This window comes from Mesoplodon bidens (genome assembly GCF_964165515.1).
Source record: "Mesoplodon bidens genome assembly, chromosome: 3".
Taxonomy (NCBI): Eukaryota; Metazoa; Chordata; class Mammalia; order Artiodactyla; family Ziphiidae; genus Mesoplodon; species Mesoplodon bidens.
Window position 1 is genome coordinate 111022889 of NC_138178.1, and position 19478 is coordinate 111042366.

At 36.5% G+C, this 19478-nt stretch overlaps 1 protein-coding gene across 1 annotated transcript in view; it reads left to right on the top strand.

The window, feature by feature from the left end:
• SCFD1 (sec1 family domain containing 1) overlaps window positions 1-19478 on the top strand; it is a 143715-nt gene that overhangs the window by 94272 nt on the left and 29965 nt on the right. Inside the window, exons 16-17 of the mRNA XM_081227676.1 lie at window positions 7402-7472; window positions 10672-10751. Coding sequence (XP_081083802.1) covers window positions 7402-7472; window positions 10672-10751 — 151 coding nt within the window. The remainder of the gene's footprint in view (window positions 1-7401; window positions 7473-10671; window positions 10752-19478) is intronic.

The window sequence follows — 19478 nt, forward strand, 5'->3', positions numbered from 1 at the left end:
TTCCTAGGTGTTTTATTCTTTTTGTTGCAATGGTAAATGAGAGTGTTTCCTTAATTTCTCTTTCAGATTTTTCATCATTAGTGTGTAAGAATGCAAGAGATTTCTGTGCATTAATTTTGTATCCTGCTACTTTACCAAATTCATTGGTGAGCTCTAGTAGTTTTTTGGTAGTATTTTTAGGATTCTCTATGTATAGTATCATGTCATCTGTAAACAGTGACAGCTTTACTTCTTCTTTTCCGATTTGGATTCCTTTTATTTCTTTTTCTTCTCTGATTGCTGTGGCTAAAACTTCCAAAACTATGTTGAATAATAGTGGTGAGAGTGGACAACCTTGTCTTGTTCCTGATCTTAGAAGAAATGGTTTCAATTTTTCATCATTGCGAACGATGTTGGCTGTGTGTTTCTCATATATGGCCTTTATTATGTTGAGGAAAGTTCCCTCTATGCCTACTACCTAGAGGGTTTTTATCCTAAATGGGTGTTGAATTTTGTTGAAAGCTTTCTCTGCATCTATTGAGATGATCATATGGTTTTTCTCCTTCAATTTGTTATTATGGTTTATCACATTGATTGATTTGCGTATATTGAAGAATCCTTGCATTCCTGGGATAAACCCCACTTGATCATGGTGTATCATCCTATTATTGTGTTGTTGGATTCTGTTTGCTAGTATTTTGTTGAGGATTTTTGCATCTATGTTCATCAGTGATAATTGGCCTGTAGTTTTCTTTCTTTGTGACATCTTTGTCTGGTTTTGGTATCAGCATTATGGTGGCCTTGTAGAGTGAGTTTGGGAGTGTTCCTTCCTCTGCTATATTGTGGAAGAGTTTGAGAATGATAGGTGTTAGCTCTTCTCTAAATGTTTGATAGAATTTGCCTGTGAATCCGTCTGGTCCTGGGCTTTTGTTTTTTGGAAGATTTTAAATCACAGTCTCAATTTCAGTACTTGTGATTGGTCTGTTTATATTTTCCATTTCTTCCTGGTTCAGTCTCGGAAGGTTGTGCTTTTCTAAGAATTTGTCCATCTTTCCACGTTGTTCATTTTATTGGCATAGAGTTGCTTGTAGTAATCTCTTGTGATCCTTTGTATTTCTGCAATGTCAGTTGTTACCTCTCCTTTTTCATTTCTAAGTATATTGATTTGAGTCCTCTCCCTTTTTTTCTTGATGAGTATGGCTAATGGTTTATCAATTTTGTTTATCTTCTCAAAGAACCAGCTTTTAGTTTTATTGATCGTTGATATAGTTTCCTTCATTTCTTTTTCATTTATTTCTGATTTGATCTTTATGATTTGTTTCCTTCTGCTAACTTTGCGGTTATTTTGTTCTTCTTTCTCTAATTGCTTTAGGTGTAACGTTAGGTTGTTTATTGGAGATGTTTCTTGTTTCTTGAGGTAGGATTGTAATGCTATAAACTTCCCTCTTAGAACTGCTTTTGCTGCATCCCATAGATTTTGGGTCATCGTGTTTTCATTGTTATTTGTTTCTAGGTATTTTTTGATTTCCTCTTTGATTTCTTCAGTGATCTCTTGGTTATATACTAATGTATTGTTTAGCCTGATGTGTTTGTGTTTTTTACATTTTTTTTCCTGTAATTGGTATCTAGTCTCAGCATTGTGGTCAGAAAAGATATTTGAGACAATTTCAGTTTTCTTAAATTTACCAAGCCTTGATTTGTGACCCAAGATATGATCTTTCCTGGAGAATATTCCATGAGCACTTGAGAATAAAGTGTATTGTGTTGTTTTTGGATGGAATGTCCTATAAATATCAATGAATTCCATTTTGTTTAATGTATCATTTAAAGCTTGTGTTTCCTTATTTATTTTCATTTTGGATGATCTGTCCATTGAAGAAAGTGGGGTGTTAAAGTCCCCTACTATGATTGTGTTACTGTCGATTTCTCCTTGTGTGACTATTAGCATTTGCCTTAGGTATTGAGGTGCTCCTATTTTGGGTGCATAAATATTTCCAATTCTTATGTCTTCTTCTTGGATTGATCCCTTGATCATTATATAGTGTCCTTCTTTGTCTCTTGTAATAGTCTTTATTTTAAAGTCTATTTTGTCTGATACAAGAATTGCTACTCCAGCTTTCTTTTGATTTCCATTTGCATGGAATATCTTTTTCCTTCCCCTCACTTTCAGTCTGTATGTGTCCCTAGGTCTGAAGTGGGTCTCTTGTAGACAGCATATATACGGGTCTTGTTTTTGTATCCATTCTGCCAGTCTGTATCTTTTGGTTGGAGCATTTAATCTATTTACATTTAAGGTAGTTATCGATATTTATGTTCCTATTACCATTTTCTTAATAGTTTTTGGTTTCTTATTATAGGTCTTTTCCTTCTCTTGTGTTTCCTGCCTAGAGAAGTGCCTTTAGCATTTGTTGTACAGCTGGTTTGGTGGTGCGGATTTCTCTTATCTTTTGCTTCTCTGTAAAGGTTTTAATTTCTCTGTCAAATCTGAATGAGATCCTTGCTTGGTAGAGTAATCTTGGTTGTAGGTTTTTCCCTTTCTTCACTTTAAATACGTCCTGCCACTCCCTTCTGGCTTGCAGAGTTTCTGCTGAAAGTTCAGCTGTTAACCTTATGGGGATTCCCTTGTATGTTATTTGTTGCTTTTCCTTTGCTGCTTTTAATATTTTTTCTTTGTACTTAATTTTTGATAGTTTGATTAATATGTGTCTTAGCGTGTTTCTCCTTGGATTTATCTTATATTGGACTCTCTGTGCTTCCTGGACTTCATTGACTATTTACTTTCCCATATTAGGGATGTTTTCAACTATAATCTCTTCAAATATTGTCTCAGTCCTTTTGTTTTTCTTTTCTTCTTCTGGGACCCCTATAATTCGAATGTTGGTGGGTTTAATGTTGTCCCAGAGGTCTCTGAGAGTGTCCTCAATTCTTTTCATTCTTTTTTCTTTATTCTGCTTTGCAGTAGTTATTTCCACTATTTTATCTTCCAGGTCACTTATCCGTTCTTCTGCCTCAGTTATTCTGCTATTGATTCCTTCTAGAGAATTTTTAATTGTATTTGTTGTGTTGTTCATCATTGTTTGTGTGTGCTTTAGTTTTTCCATGTCCTTGTTAAACGTTTCTTGTAATTTCTCCATTCTATTTCCGATATTTTGGATCATCTTTACAGTCATTATTCTGAATTCTTTTTCATGTAGACTGCCTATTTCCTCTTCATTTGTTTGGTGTGGTGGGTTTTTACCTTGCTCCTTCATCTGCTGTGTGTTTCTCTGTCTTCTCATTTTGCTTAACTTACTGTGTTTGGGGTCTCCTTTTCGCAGGCTGCAGGTTTGTAGTTCCCGTTGTTTTTGGTGTCTGCCCCTAGTGGCTAAGGTTGGTTCAGTGTGTTGTGTAGCCTTCCTGGTGGCTAGGACTAGTGCCTGTGTTCTGGTGGATGAAGCTGGATCTTGTCTTTCTCGTCAGCAGGACTGCATCCGGTGATGTGTTTTGGGGTGTCTGTGACCTTATTATGATTTTAGGCAGCCTCTCTGCTAATGGGTGGAGTTGTGTTCCTGTCTTGCTAGTTGTTTGGCATAGGGTGTCCAGCACTGTAGGTTGCTGGTCGTTGAGTAGAGCTGGGTCTTTGTGTTGAGATGGAGATCTCTGGGAGAACTTTCGCCATTTGATATTACATGGAGTTGAGAGGTCTCTGGTGGACCAGTGTCCTGAACTCAGCTCTCCCTCCTCAGAGGCACAGGCCTGACACCCCACCAGAGTACCAAGACCCTGTCAGCTACACGGCATGTGGCAGACGAAGTAATGGTCCCCCAAAGGCACGGACATCCAAATCCCTGGAACCGCCTGGCTGGTGTGCGGCCATGGGGACCTGGAGCAGCCGGAGGGACAGTGCTGTGGCCTGAGGTGCACAGGGTGACCTGGTGTTCTCGGGGTCAGAGCCAGGCCATCTGCACCACCCCTGCTGCCCAGCGTGCCAGGGACTCTGCCTGGGCTTGACAGTTGTTTGCACCCCGGATTCACGTCTGAGGCCCCTGGGAATTCACTTTTAGAGAAACTCTGTAGACAGTCCCTTTATATTTATATTTATCTAAATATATGTTTGTTAGATTTTCTTAAAACAAGATATAACTATTTGCACTTAGAAAATATAATCTAATCATTGTTTTCAATCATAATGATCATAAGATCTTCATAGGGTTTAAGCCACTAAAATTCTCTAAACTTTACAGGCTTAATAATTTCAGAAGAGTTTTCAATTCAAATCTCAGCTCTTTTGAAAAATGAATAAAAAGCATATAAGCTATTTAGCTTATATTTTACATACAATCTTTTCAAGTAAATAATGATGTTTTTTGAGTTATAGTTTTGGTCTGACTTTTAGATTTTATATCACGTTGGAAAGTAAGTTTAAAATTTTTTTTCATTTGTTTGTAATTAAAGGGTTCTATTCATAAAAACTTCTGAGAAGCCATAGTATTTCTCACACTTTTAAAAAGTTAGATTTGTGGGGAGAACATAACATTTTGAAGATATGTGTACTTTACAATTAAAAATATGAAAAATACATCTAAGTCCATCACTTCAGAGCTATTTATTACTTGTTATTTACAATAAATTTTGAGTAAAGTTGAAGCAATTAAGTGTGTTGATTAAAAAAAGCAATCAGAACCTTTCTTTTTCCCTTCCCTTACTTTCTCAAACCATTTATTATTAAAGACATTAAGTAGAGCAGAGCAAGGTAGGCATTCATGCACAGTAGCAGTGTAGTACCACTTCAGCCCAGAACAAGATGTCAGAACCTGAGCAGGATGAGGAGGGCATCCACATATCCGGTAAAGGGAGGGTTGGTAATCCAGCATGAAATGTCAAAGTCCAAGTGAAGTGAGCAGAGCGTCCACATGTGGGAGCAGTTATAAGGGTATAAGAGTCCTATCAGATTAAGGGGGGTGACCCTGAATAGGACAAACCAAACATTGGCTCAGGTGGGGTGAGAATTATAGCCAGGCATGTGGGTGGGTCCATTGTAGAGAATCAGAGCCCAAGTGGAGGAGACAACGTCCATGCAGGCAAGGGGACAGTGGGAGAGATAAGATATTTGTTACATACAGGGGACTGGATAAATAAGTAAATACATCAGGTAATAAAAAGGGAGCCAGGGGCTTCCCTGGTAGCGCAGTGGTTGAGAGTCTGCCTGCCGATGCAGGGGACGCGGGTTCGTGCCCCGGTCCGGGAAGATCCCACATGCCGCGGAGCGGCTGGGCCCATGAGCCATGGCCACTGAGCCTGCGCGTCCGGAGCCTGTGCTCCGCAACGGGAGAGGCCACAACAGTGAGAGGCCCGCATACCGCAAAAAAAAAAAAAAAAAGGGAGCCAGGTTTCCCACTGTCAGAAATGGAAGTTATAACTATGGAAATGAAGAAAACTAGAATGAACCCTAGTAATATTGGATTGGAATTGGAGGTGCTGATGTAGACTTGGTGTTTTTGTTAAATACTTGCCAAATAGAGAAATAAATATAGATATGCGTGTGTGTGTGTACACATACATATATATATATTCCCTAACTCTGCCAACTGAGCAGGGCTAGGAGCAACAGTTCCCCAGTAGTAAAAATTTTAGCCTTATATATTCCACTTTCCACTAGGACTCATTGGAGTATGGTTGATTCCAGGGAGAGAAAGTACAAAATGAGCCTGAAACATTTTCTTGTGTCAGAAAGCAAGAAAAGTACTTAAAACCTAATGGAACATGTCCAAAGGACCCAGACATCAGCTCGAAGAGGCTATGCTCTGTGCTGCGGATATTAAAAGCACCAGCAGGAACCCACAGGCCCCTAAAACTCTGAGGAGGGGAACCTGTCTCTCGTATCTTAGGAGCTATTGTTCCAAGAGCCTACGGCAAGCCCCGTTCCTCTTTTTCTTTTTGTCCTCTAACTGCTTTGTCATAACTGCAGGAAATACACAATGGAGCAGGGTACCTAAAGCCAAAGCTTTCTGGCTGGAGCACTAAAAAGGGAAGGCCAAGGAAACTGGAAAGTACCAGGGAGATTGCAGAAGGAAGGAGCTCAGGAAAGCAACCCCATAAAGTTGTTTATGAATTCCTGGGCTCACCTCTGAGTTGTACGTGCATGAATCTGATCCTAAACAGCATTCCAAAGACTGAGAGGTGAAGGACTAGATGACCTCCAAGTTCCCGTACTGGCTGCTGGGCAGTGGGACAGATCCCAGTAGCACTGCAAACATTTTAAAAATAGAATCCATGATGGAAACGGCTCACAGAGGCTGGTAGGAGCTTTGGCCTGAACCCATCGAGGCTAATTACCTGCTAAAACAAAAATATCAGCTTTCTCCTAGGATTTAAACAAAACCCTGAATCCAGTAACCTACTTCAGTATATCTAAAATACAATCTTTATTTGTAAGCATGAGAATGTTGGAGAACCTGTCATTGATCTTTATTACCAGTCTTTGTCATATTTAGGGAGTAAGGATAATTTGAAGATAGAAAATCAATGGGTCATCAGTCAATATGTTTTGAAAAAATTACTCTTGTCTTTATTCTGTAATAAAGTATAACAATTCTGAGTTCTTACGTATTGGGACACACTTTGAAGTGAGAGTGCATACTGGTATTTGTTAAATAGTGAAACTGAGTTACCCATGACCAGTGCCTTATCACTTTGCATCGAAGTACACCCAGTGTTGAGGGGAAAATAAAAGGATTCTCTGGACAGTCTCGGGCTTTGGATAATAGGAGTAGTAGCTCAAAGGATGCACTGCAAGCAAGAAATTTCTCTGAAATCCTTTGTTTTGTCTTAAAATTTCAGGCAGATATAATCTGCATAATACAATGGTGTTTATTATACTATAGACATATGGTTTTTCCAAATCTTCATAGACCCTTCAGAAAGGGGAGAAATGTATATTTAGTGGCTTCAATTTCAAAAGTATGACCTTAGGCTCAGTTAGATGATTTTAGCCAGCAGGTTTTCATAACCCAGTACCTAAGGGGACCATGCAACTGGTTTCCCAGGATAGTCCCATTTGTATACCAGTTGTCCTTACATACTTATTACAAGCATCCCCCTTTTCATCTCAAAAGTGTACTATTTTAGAATTGTATGATTATCCTACCTATACCTTTTTGAGTTTAGATCTGATACATAAATCACAGCACTATAGACAGTTTGGAAGATAGAATAGAGATGCTTCCATAGTTCATCCCTGTAATCCCATAGTATTTAATCTTTTTCCATATCTGTGTTTTACATGGTTGTAATTTAGTGCCTATAACGTTAAATCATTTGAATCAAGAGCCTTAGTTTGTCTTGTCATATTTATGTATGCTTTGAGTTTATAGTGTTGACTATAACACATAACAACCAGAATTATGAAAGTCTTTTTTTCCTTATCTATTTTCCCCTTTGTAGCGGGAACTCCAGAAGATAAAATGAGGCTGTTTCTTATCTATTACATAAGTGCACAGCAAGCACCTTCTGAGGTATGTCCTCTGTATTCAGTTATTGGGAGGAAGGGAGAATACTCGCTTGTTTCAGAAAATGGAAGTAAAAATCACTGTAACCAAATAATTACTTCATTCCTTCCTTTAAAAGAAAAAAAAATTTCATAAGGCTAGTTCTATTTACCGCTGAATATTATAGCAGTATTTATTGTCACCAAGAGAACTGTTTACTCATGAAATATCTCACCACTTTTAAGTTGTTAGAATATGAACTGAATTTGTGACCAAAATTCTTATTTCTGGAAAATAACTATTCTAAACTAAGTTAACCAAGTTTGCTCTGCCTTTTGAAAGATTGATCTTATCATTTCTCATGATGTGATGATCCTAGAAGTTCCATTTCTTTAAGCTATAGCCACTAATACTTATTTTCCTTAGAAGGAATTTTGCTTTAACCTAAAGTAAAAGTTTGGTAATATTTTACAGTTGTTTTAAAACTAATGTCCAGGGACTTCCCTGGAGGCGTAGTGGTTAAGAATCCGCCTGCCAGTGCAGCGGTATGTGGGTTTGATCCCTGGCCCAGGAAAATCCCACGTGCCGCAGAGCAACTAAGCCCATGCGCCACAGCTACTGAGCCTACGCTCTAGAGCCTGCGAGCCACAACTACTGAGCCCTCAACTACTGAAGCCCGTGTGCCTAGAGCCTGTGCTCCGCAACAAGAGAAGCCACCACAGTGAGAAGCACCTGCACCGCAACGAAGAGTAGCCCCCCTCACCACAACTAGAGAAAGCCCACGTGAGGCAACGAAGACCCAACACAGCCCAAAATAAACAAACAAATTAAAAAAAAAAAAAACTAATGTCCATTATAGAATATAGAGAATTCACTTGGAGGAAAATATCTAAATTTCCAAAAGTTATATAAATATTGTATCAATTCTTTCCTAAGATTAAACTTCAGATTCACATCTATCATTTGATCCATATAAAAATAAAGTTGAGAGACTGTATTGCAGTAAAACTACTTTTTATATCAGAATAAATTTCTAAGAATGATTGGAAAATAATCTATCTTCCTTTCTAGATTTTTTTCTCACTGGAAGAGTAGATTGTGGGATATTTTGTTATGTTTTTTTTCTGTAATAAGCCATCAGTTGCTTTTGAGGAAAAAAACTTTTTTAAGTATGTAGAGGTAATACTGTGAAGGAAAGCAGTGATTTTTACTATCAGTCTTGTTGCTGGGTTAGAGACCTATTAACTCTTTCTAATGTTAACTTCGTATAATTTTATTGGATGAGCAACTAGCATAAGGAACTTGGGAATGACACCTAGAATGATATGGCTGTTGTAAACTCCTTTCCTTTGCTGGTAGCAATTATTTTTCTAATGTCGGTAGATTGTAAGGCCTCTTTTTGTTTGGCATGTTAAAACAGCAAAGTAAACCCAATATTTGCTTTAGGTCAATTCTGCTTTATCCTAAGAATACATTTCTTGACTTTTATTTTAATTCAGTAAGGAAGTTCAGTAGTCTCCCCCTTATCCAAGGGAGATATGTTCCATGACCCCCAGTGGATGCCTGAAACCATGGAGAGTACCAAACGCCCCCCGCCACTACCATATATACTGTTTTTTTCTATACATACATACATACATACCTATGATAAAGTTTAATTTATAAATTAGGCACAGTAAGAGATTAACAACAATAACTAATAATAAAATAGAATAATTATAACAATATGCTATAATAAAAGTTATGTGAATGTGGACTCTCTCTCTCAAAATATATTGTACTGTAGTCATCCTTCCTATGATGATGATGTGAGCTGATAAAATGCCTGCATGATGAGATGAAATGAGGTGAATGACACAGGCATGGTGATGTAGCATTAGGCTACTATTGACCTTCTGACTGAAGGAGAATCGTCTGCTTCAGATGATCCTGTGTCATCAAGCCATGATGGTATCGATTGTTAGATGTGAGGAGCAGATGATGTCAATGGTTGGGGCAGGACTGATCAGGAAAGCACAAGTTTTAATCACACTACTCAAACGGCACACAATATGAATTGTTTATTTCTGGGAATTTCCATTTAGTATTTTCAGACCTCAGTTGACCACAGCAACTGAAACCATGGAAAGCAAAACTACTGAAGGGAGGGGATTACTGTATAGTTTTCTTTCTAGAAACATCTCTGTCATTAATGGGGGTGTTCCTTTAAGGGATTCTAATAGCTTAGTTATATTTTCTTAGGAATATATTATTTCAAAACTTAATGCAGTTTCCCTTAATTTGACCACATTATCTTATTTCATTTGTTTTTGGTAAGAATTATGTCTTTTTATAAGTTTAAGTGGTCATTAAGTGGCTTGACGCAAATTTTGACTACTAATGTAATAACCCCCCAAATGCAAAGTAGTGAACATCTCTGATTTGATGGTGAGCTTAAAAGTTTCTTTCTTTTAAATTTTTATAATGGAGTCACTGTGATGATAGGCTCTGGTGACATATATGAATTCAACTAGACTTTACTCATTAGGAAATAAAAAATGAGTAAGAAAGAAAACTATTTAAAAAGTGTAGGACATGGGCTTCCCTGGTGGTTGAGGGTCCACCTGCTGATGCAGGGGACACGGGTTCGTTCCCCGGTCCAGGAAGATCCCACATGCCGCGGGGCGGCTAGGCCAGTGAGCCATGGCTGCTGAGCCTTCGCGTCCGGAGCCTGTGCTCCGCAACGGGAGAGGCCACAACGGTGAGAGGCCCGCGTACTGCAAAAAGAAAAAAAAAAAGTGTAGGACACCTGCTGTTCAGTTAATAAATTTGGATCTCTGCAGTGAATATAAGATGGGATAACCTGAATCTGCAGGTCCCCTAAGTCAACGTCATTCCTCTCATGTTTCCAATTTTGGAATATTCTTGATCAAGCCAGATCTTTCATTTAATGCTTATCCCAAGGACAAGCAATCTATGTCAACAGTGGAGGAAAATCTGACTCTGTTGGGCTTACTGAGGGATGACAAAACACTATATAGGTGATTTGGGAGCCTGTCAAAGGTAATTTTCATTTTACGTGACTTTTATCTCATGCTCATTTGGGTACTCCCTTAAGATACCACTCCTCTTTACTTAGGTGCTCATGCCTTTAGTCTAACTTTCTGATTAATCCAGTGACAACAAACAAAGTGGTCTCTTTCATGAAAGTAAAATTTTTTGTCATATGATTCTTTTCTTATTTCAGGCTGATTTGGAGCAATACAAAAAAGCTTTAACTGATGCTGGATGCAACCTTAATCCCTTACAATATATCAAACAGTGGAAGTAAGTTTTATTTTATTCTTCAGTTCTTACCATTTAAGAGAGTACAATGGAAGTTGAGTTCCCAAGAAAATGGGAATGTTACTAAGAAAACTAAACAGTGCCTTAGTATTTTTTTTTATTCAATGGCATAAATATTTCCGTATCTCCCCCACCCTTTCCACAACTTTATATAAAATAGTGATGCCTTTCTTTCCTAGACATATTTTTTCCTATATTTTCTTCAAAGATGTGAGATGAGAAAGTCAAAGACTGAAATGTTGTGGGTCAAATATCTCAAAAACATTTTTTAAATATTTTAATTTTACTAATAATCAGAGAAATGCAGATTAATATAATGCAAAAATTTAGAAAATATTGTGCCAAGGATCCAGGAAAATTAACTGATGCATTTATACTCTACTATTAGAAATATAAATAGTCAAAATTTTGCTGGCTGGTATGAAAAGTTTTTTAAAAGAATAACTTTGACGTAGCACTTCTCTTAAGAATTAATCCCGAAGAAGAAATTGGAGTCGTAAAATCTTAGAAGCGATTGTAATAATCGAATTTTGAAAATCAACCTGAATGTCAAGGATTGAAATTATGTCATTTCCACAGGAATGCAACTGAGTCATTAAAAATCATGTTGTGGAGGACTTATTCTAATGACCACTGAGAAATGGCCACGTTATGTTACAAAGTGAAATATAGTTTACTATTCAATGATTTGTTTGATAAATAACTTCCTTTGTCTCAGTGACTAGGGACTCTTCTAGACATTAAGAATACAATAGTGGGGCTTCCCTGGTGTCGCAGTGGTTAAGAATCTGCCTGCCAATGCATGGGACACGGGTTCAAGCCCTGGCCCGGGAAGATCCCACATGCTGCGGAGCAACTAAGTCCATGCGCCACAACTACTGAGCCTGCGCCCTAGAGTTCACATGCCACAACTGCTGAGCCCACGTGCCACAACTACTGAAGCCCACGTGCCTAGAGCCAGTGCTCTGCAACAAGAGAAGCCACTGCAATGAGCGGCCCATGCACCGCAACAAAGAGTAGCGCCTGCTCACCACAACCAGAGAAAGCCCATGCACAGCAACAAAGACCCAACGCAGCCAAAAATAAAAATGAATAAATAAAATTTATTTTAAAAAGAATACAATAGTAAACATGCTATGGAAGGCTCCTACTTTAACTGAATTTACATTTGTGTTGAGGGAACAATAAGTCAACATATAAGCAAACAAATGAACAGAGTTCTGTTAAACCATATTCACCATATTAAGTGATATAAAGAAAATAAAACTAAGTGATCTTAATTTGTTGGGGTATTAGCTAAATTTGTTGAGGAGATCAGGGTAAGCCTCTGGGTAGGTAACACTTAAGCCAAAACTTGGATGACATTTGTTACATTACGATCCCTATTATCTATCCATTTATCCATCCATTTGTGTGTGTCTATATGGAAATACACATATATACATATAACTGCATAGCTAAAATTCTGTTCACTTAAATGCTAACAGTGGGTAACTCCGAGTAGTAGAATTTTTTTCCTTTTGGGTCTTTATTTCCAAATTTTCTACAACAGTATCTTCAGATTATTTCTTAAAATAATTTTTTTTAAGACTAGAGGATGGAATATGCTTCTGATCTCACGTGTATCAAAAAAATATGCATAGAAGAGAAATATACCAAATTGTTAACAGGGGATATCTCTGAGTTGTGAGTCTATGATTGCATTTTATTATCTATATTTCTGTTTGTTTTTTTTTTCCAATTTGCTTTTATTTCACTGTTTTCTTTTTTGGGAATTTTATTTACTTTTTATACAGCAGATTCTTATTAGTTATCTATTTTTTACATATTAGTATATGTATGTCAATACCAATCTCCCAATTCATCCCACCACCACTACCACAACCCCCCGCCACTTTCTCCCTTTGGTGTCCATATGTTTGTTCTCTACATCTGTATCTCTGTTTCTACCCTGCAAACCAGTTCATCTGTACCATTTTTCTAGGATCCACATGTGCATTAATATACGATATTTGTTTTTCTCTTTCTGACTTCACTCTGTATGACAGTCTCTAGATCCATCCACGTCTCTGCAAATAACTCAATTTTGTTCCTTTTTATGGCTGAGTAATATTCCATTGTATATATGTACCACATCTTCTTTATCCATTCATCTGTCAGTGGACATGTAGGTTGCTTCCATGACCTGGCTATTGTAAATAGTGCTGCAATGAACATTGGGATGCATGTGTCTTTTTGAATTATGGTTTTCTCTGGGTATATGCCCAGTAGTGGGATTGCTGGGTCGTATGGTAATTCTATTTTTAGTTTTTTAAGGAACCTCCATACTGTTCTCCATAGTGGCTGTATCAATTTACATTCCCACCAACAGTGCAGGAGGGTTCCGTTTTCTCCACACCCTCTCCAGCATTTATTGTTTGTAGGTTTTTTGATGATGGCCATTCTGACTGGTGTGAGGTGATACCTCATTGTAGTTTTGATTTGCATTTCTCTAATTGTGATGTTGAGCAGCTTTTCATGTGCTTCTGGCAATCTCTATGTCTTCTCTGGAGAAATGTCTATTTAGGTCTTCTGCCCATTTTTTGATTGGGTTGTTTGTTTTTTTAATATTGAGCTGCATGAGCTGTTTATATATTTTAGAGATTAATCCATTGTCCGTTGATTCTTTTGCAAATATTTTCTCCCATTCTGAGGGTTGTCTTTTCATCTTGTTTGTAGTTTCCTTTGCTTTGCAAAAGCTTTTAAGTTTCATTAGGTCCCGTTTTTTTATTTTTGTTTTTATTTCCATTACTCTAGAAGGTGGACCCGAAAAGATCTTGCTGTGATTTATGTCAAAGAGTTTTCTTCTTCCTCCTATGTTTTCCTCTAAGAGTTTTATAGTGTCCGGTCTTACATTTAGGTCTCTAATCATTTTGAGTTTATTTTTGTGTATGGTGTTAGGGAGTGCTCTAATTTCATTACTTTACATGTAGCTGTCCATTTTTTCCAGCACCACTTATTGAAGAGACTGTCTTTTCTGCATTTTATATCCTTGCCTCCTTTGTCATAGATTAGTTGATCATAGGTACATGGGTTTACCTCTGGGCTTTCTATCCTGTTCCATTGATCTGTATTTCTGTTTTTGTGCCAGTACCATATTGTCTTGATTACTGTAGCTTTGTAGTATAGTCTGAAGTCAGGGAGTCTGATTTCTCCAGCTCTGTTTTTTTCCCTCAAGACTGCTTTGGCTATTCAGGGTCTTTTGTGTCTCCATACAAATTTTAAGGTTTTTTGTTCTAGTTCTGTAAAAAATGCCACTGGTAATTTGATAGGGACTGCATTGAATCTGTAGATTGCTTTGGGTAGTATAGTCATTTTCACAGTATAGATTATTCCAATCCAAGAACATGGTATATCTCCATCTGTTTGTGTCATCTTTCACTTCTTTCATCAGTGTCTTACGGTCTTCTGAGTACAGGTCTTTTACCTCCTTAGGTAGGTTCATTCCTAGGTATTTTATTATTTTTGTTGCAGTGGTGAATGGGATTGTTTCCTTATTTCTGTTTCTGATCTTTCGTTGTTAGTGCATAGGAATGCAAGAGATTTCTGTGCATTAATTTTGTATCCTGCAACTTTACCAAATTCATTGATTAGCTCCAGTAGTTTTCTGGTGGCATCTTTAGGATTCTCTATGTATAGTATCATGTCATCTGCAAACAGTGACAGTTTTACTTCTTCTTTTCCAATTTATATTCCTTTTATTTCTTTTTCTTCTTTGATTGCCATGGCTAAAACTTCCTAAATTATGTTGAATAATAGTGGTGAAAGTGGGCACCCTTGTCTTGTTCCTGATCTTAGAGGAAATGCTTTCAGCTTTTCACCATTGAGAATGATGTTGGCCGTGGGTTTGTCATATATGGCTTTTATTATGTTGAGGTAGGTTCCCTCTATTCCCACTTTCTGGAAAGTTTTTATCATAAATGGGTGTTGAATTTTGTCAGGAGCTTTTCTGCATCTCTTGAGATCATATGGTTGTTCTCCTTCAATTTGTTAATATGTTGTATTACATTGATTGATTTGTGTATATTGAAGAATCCTTGCATTCCTGGCATAAAACCCACTTGTCCATTGTGTATGATCCTTTTAATGTTTTGTTGGATTCTGTTTGCTAGTATTTTGTTGAGGATTTTTGCATCTATATTCATCAGTGTTTTAGGTCTGTAATTTTCTTTTGTATAGTATCTTTGTCTGGTTTTGGTATCAGGTTGATGGTGGCCTCATAGAATGAGTTTGGGAGTGTTCCCTCCTCTGCAATTTTTGGTAAAGTTTGAGAAGGATGGGTGTTAGCTCTTCTCTAAACGTTTGATTAAATTCCCTGTGAAGCCATCTGATCCTGGACTTTTGTTTGTTGGAAGATTTTTAATCACATTTTCAATTTCATTACTTGTGATTGGTCTGTTCATATTTTCTATCTCTTCCTGGTTCAGTCTTGGAAGGTTATACCTTTCTAAGAATTTGTCCATTTCTTCCAGGTTGTCCATTTTATTGTAATAGAGTTGCTTGTAGTAGTCTCTTCTGATGCTTTGTATATCTGTAGTGTCCATTGTAACTTCTCCTTTTTCATTTCTAATTTTATTGATTTGAGTCCTCTCCCTCTTTTTCTTGATGAGTGGCTAAAGGTTTATCAATTTTGTTTATCTTCTCAAACAACCAGCTTTTAGTTTTATTGATTTTTGCTCTTGTTTTCTTTGTTTCTATTTCATTTATTTCTGCTCTGATCTTTATGATTTCTTTCCTTCTACTAACTTTGGGTTTTGTTTGTTCTTTCTCTAGTTACTTTAAGTATAAGGTTAGATTGTTTATTTGAGATTTTTCTTATCTTTTGAGGTAAACTTGTATTGCTATAAACTTCCCTCTTAGAACTGCTTTTGTTGCATTCCATAGGTTTTTCGTCATCGTGTTTTTGTTGTAATTTGTATCTAGGTATTTTTTTATTTCCTTTTTGATATCTTCAGTGATCTCCTGCTTATTTAATAGCATACTGTTTAGCCTCCATGTGTTTGTGTTTTTTCCCTGTAATTGATTTCTAATCTCATAGCGTTGTGGTCAGAAAAGATGCTTTATATGATTTCAATTTTCTTATATTTACTGAGGCTTGATTTGTGACCCAAGATGTTATCTATCTTGTCGAATGTTCCATGTGCACTTGAGAAGAAAGTGTAATCTGCTGTTTTTGGATGGAATGTCCTATAAATAGCAATGAAATCTATCTGGTCTATTGTGTCATTTAAAGCTTGTGTTTCCTTATTAATTTTCTGTCTGGATGATCTGTCCATTGGTGTAAGTGAGCTGTTTAAGTCCCCCACTATTATTGTGTTACTATCAATTTCCTCTTTGATAGCTGTCAGCAGTTGTCTTATGTATTGAGGTGCTCCTTTGTTGGGTGCATATATATTTATAATTTTTATATCTTCTTTTGGATTGATGCCTTGATGACTGTGTAGTGGCCTTCTTTGCGTCTTGTAATAGTCTTTATTTTAAAGTCCATTTTATCTGATATTTGAATTGCTACTCCAGCTTTCTTTTGATTTCCATTTGCATGGAATATCTTTTTCTATCCCCTCACTTTCAGTCTGTTATGTGTCCCTAGGTCTGAAGTGGGTCTCTTGAAGATAGCATATATATGGGTCTTGTTTTTGTATCCATTCAGCAAACCTGTGTCTTTGGTTGGAGCATTTGATCCATTCACGTTTAAGGTAATTATCAATATGTATGTTCCTATTACCATTTTCTTAATTGTTATGGTTTTGTTTTTGTAGGTTCTTTTCTTCTCTTATGTTTCCCACTTAGAGAAGTTCCTTCAGAATTTGTTATAGAGCTGGTTTGGTGGTGCAGAATTCTCTTACCTTTTGCTTGTCTGTAAAGCTTTTGATTTCTCCATCGAATCTGAATGAGATCCTTGCTGGGTAGAGTAATCTTGGTTGCAGGTTCTTCCCTTTCATCACTTTAAATATATCATGGTACTCCCTTCTGGCTTGTAGAGTTTCTGCTGAGAAATCAGCTGTTAACCTTATGGGAGTTTCCTTGTATGTTATTTGTCATTTTTCCCTTGTTGCTTTCAATAATTTTTCTTCGTCTTTAATTTTTGTCAATTTGATTACTGTGTGTCTTGGCATGTTTCTTCTTGGGTTTATCCTGTATGGGACTCTCTGTGCTTCCTGGACTTGGGTGGCTATTTCCTTTCCCGTGTTAAGGAAGTTTTTGACTATAATCTCTTCAATTATTTTCTCGGGTCCTTTCTCTCTTCTTCTCCTTCTGGGACCCCTATAATACGAAATTTGTTGCGTTTAATGTTGTCCCAGAGGTCTCTTAGGCTGTCTTCATTTCTTTTCATTCTTTTTTCTTTATTCTGTTCCACAGCAGTGAATTCCACCATTCTGTCTTCCAGGTCACTTATCCGTTCTTCTGCCTCAGTTATTCTGCTATTGATTCCTTCTAGTGTATTTTTCATTTCAGTTATTGTGTTGTTCATCTCTGTTTGTTTTTTAATTCTTCTAGGTCTTTGTTAAACATTTCTTGTATTATTCTCGATCTTTGCCTCCATTCTTTTTCCGAGGTCCTGGATCATCTTCACTGTCATTATTCTGAATTTTTTTCTGGAAGGTTGCCTATCTCCACTTCATTTAGTTGTTTTTCTGGGGTTTTATCTTGTTCTTTCATCTGGTACATAGTCCTCTGCGTTTTCATTTTGTCTATCTTTCTGTGAATGTGGTTTTCCTTCCACAGGCTGCAGAATTGTAGTTCTTCTTGCTTCTGCTGTCTGCCCTCTTCACTGTGTTCTTATGATAAGAAAAAAGTAGACAACAAACCTTAGTTTAACAGAAGAAACCGAAAACTGTCTTTTCTAATTTTTATAACATATACACTTAAATATTTGGCTGTGTCGTGTATGTCATTGTGTTTTACATTATGACTTATGTGGAACTTCCTAATCAAATATTTGGTGTTAAAAGAGGAAAGGCAGTCTTGGGCATCATTTTACATGGTTACAAAGTATTCAATATATAATTTCTAATTTGTAAGATTCTTTCTAATTGTAAGGGTTATATCAGTTTATTGAAGAAAATTTTAGGAAACTCAGAAAGGTATAAAGAAAGTAAAAATTTACCTGTAGTCTCCCCATTCAGAGTCTACCATAAACCATAGTGTTTATCCTTCTATATGCATATTACATATTTATATTTTTAATCAGGAAATCATTGTTATAGATGCAGTTTGTATTCTAGAGTTCCAATAACTTTCATTATGCCAGATTTTCATCGTCTTAAATACAGCTGACCCTAGAACAACTTGGGGGTTAGGGACGCCAACCCTCTGCACAGTTACAAATCCAAGTATTACTTTACAGTGGGCTGGCCCTCTGTATCCCTGGTTCCGTGTCCATGGATTCAACCAACCACAGATCGTGTAGTACTGTAGTATTTATTGATAAAAATATGAGTATAAGTGGACCTGCATAGTTCAAACTCATGTTGTTCAAGGTTTCAGCTGTAGTCTCCAATGGTAGTATATAGTGGTTGCATGATATTCAGCCATATAAACATAATATTCTTTATTTAATCCTTTATTACTTAGAGATAGTTAGATACATATTATTTATATTTAGATATTGCTATTTCAGGTGAAAAATAAATTTTGTTAAAGACAGAAATTCCAGCCTACTGCTGAAAACAGCTGATTCAAATCCTCCTTTCAGAACAAAATTGTGATTTTTGTGTTTGGGATTTCTCTAATGGTATCAGCAAATTTTGTCCAGGTTGAAATAGAATATTTTAAGCCTTTCATCTTCCACATCTTAGTGATCCCCATTCTTTTTTTACTCTCATAATGTTTTCTTGTATTTAGGTAGAGTTTTTTTTCCATTTACAAAAACATTTGAAATGATTAGGAATTATAAAAAAAATATGGATTCACATAAAAATGTTTATGGCATGCTATTATTAAAATGTTATAGAACAGTATGTACAATATGATACTAATTTTGTTTTTAAGGTATATATGTTGTATATGCATATGTTCAAAGATTAGAAGAATATATGCCGAAATCCTAACAGTGGTTACTTCTTAGTGGTAGGGTTCTTCTGGGAGCATTCTGTTTTCTGGATTCTCTACAGTGAACATATTCCCAGAAGGAAAATATTTTTTAAAACATAGCTAAGTGCCATATTTTTGCAGAGCTATAAAGAATTCTATAGTTTAGTTAAAGACATTCTAGACATTCATTTAGAAAGATGTGAAAATAAATGACTGTATGCAATTCAGTATAAAAGTGTATATATAACTAAAAGGAAATATCATTGAGTAGTAGAATTAGAATAGTGTTAATGAAGAAAGTGGTGGTTTTGAGCTGAATCTTAAAAGGAGATGTACAGTTTTTTATTGGAGAAGACAGTGAGTTTATACCCCCAAAGGACAGCATCCCAAAGGCATGTGTCTGGGAATGAGAGAGTATAGAATGTGGAGAATAGTAAAGAGACTAAACTTAATCAGTATGTGATTGTCCTTTTAAAACAGAAAGTCTCTATTTCATGTTAATGATCAGATATTTAAAAAAGAAAAGAGAAATCCTGAAGTTTGGGGAACTAATGCATTTGTTTTTTTTAGAGAATTTCACTGTTTTAGTACCAGTTGCTCTCTACTTGAACATTATTTTTCATGGTTACAAATTAT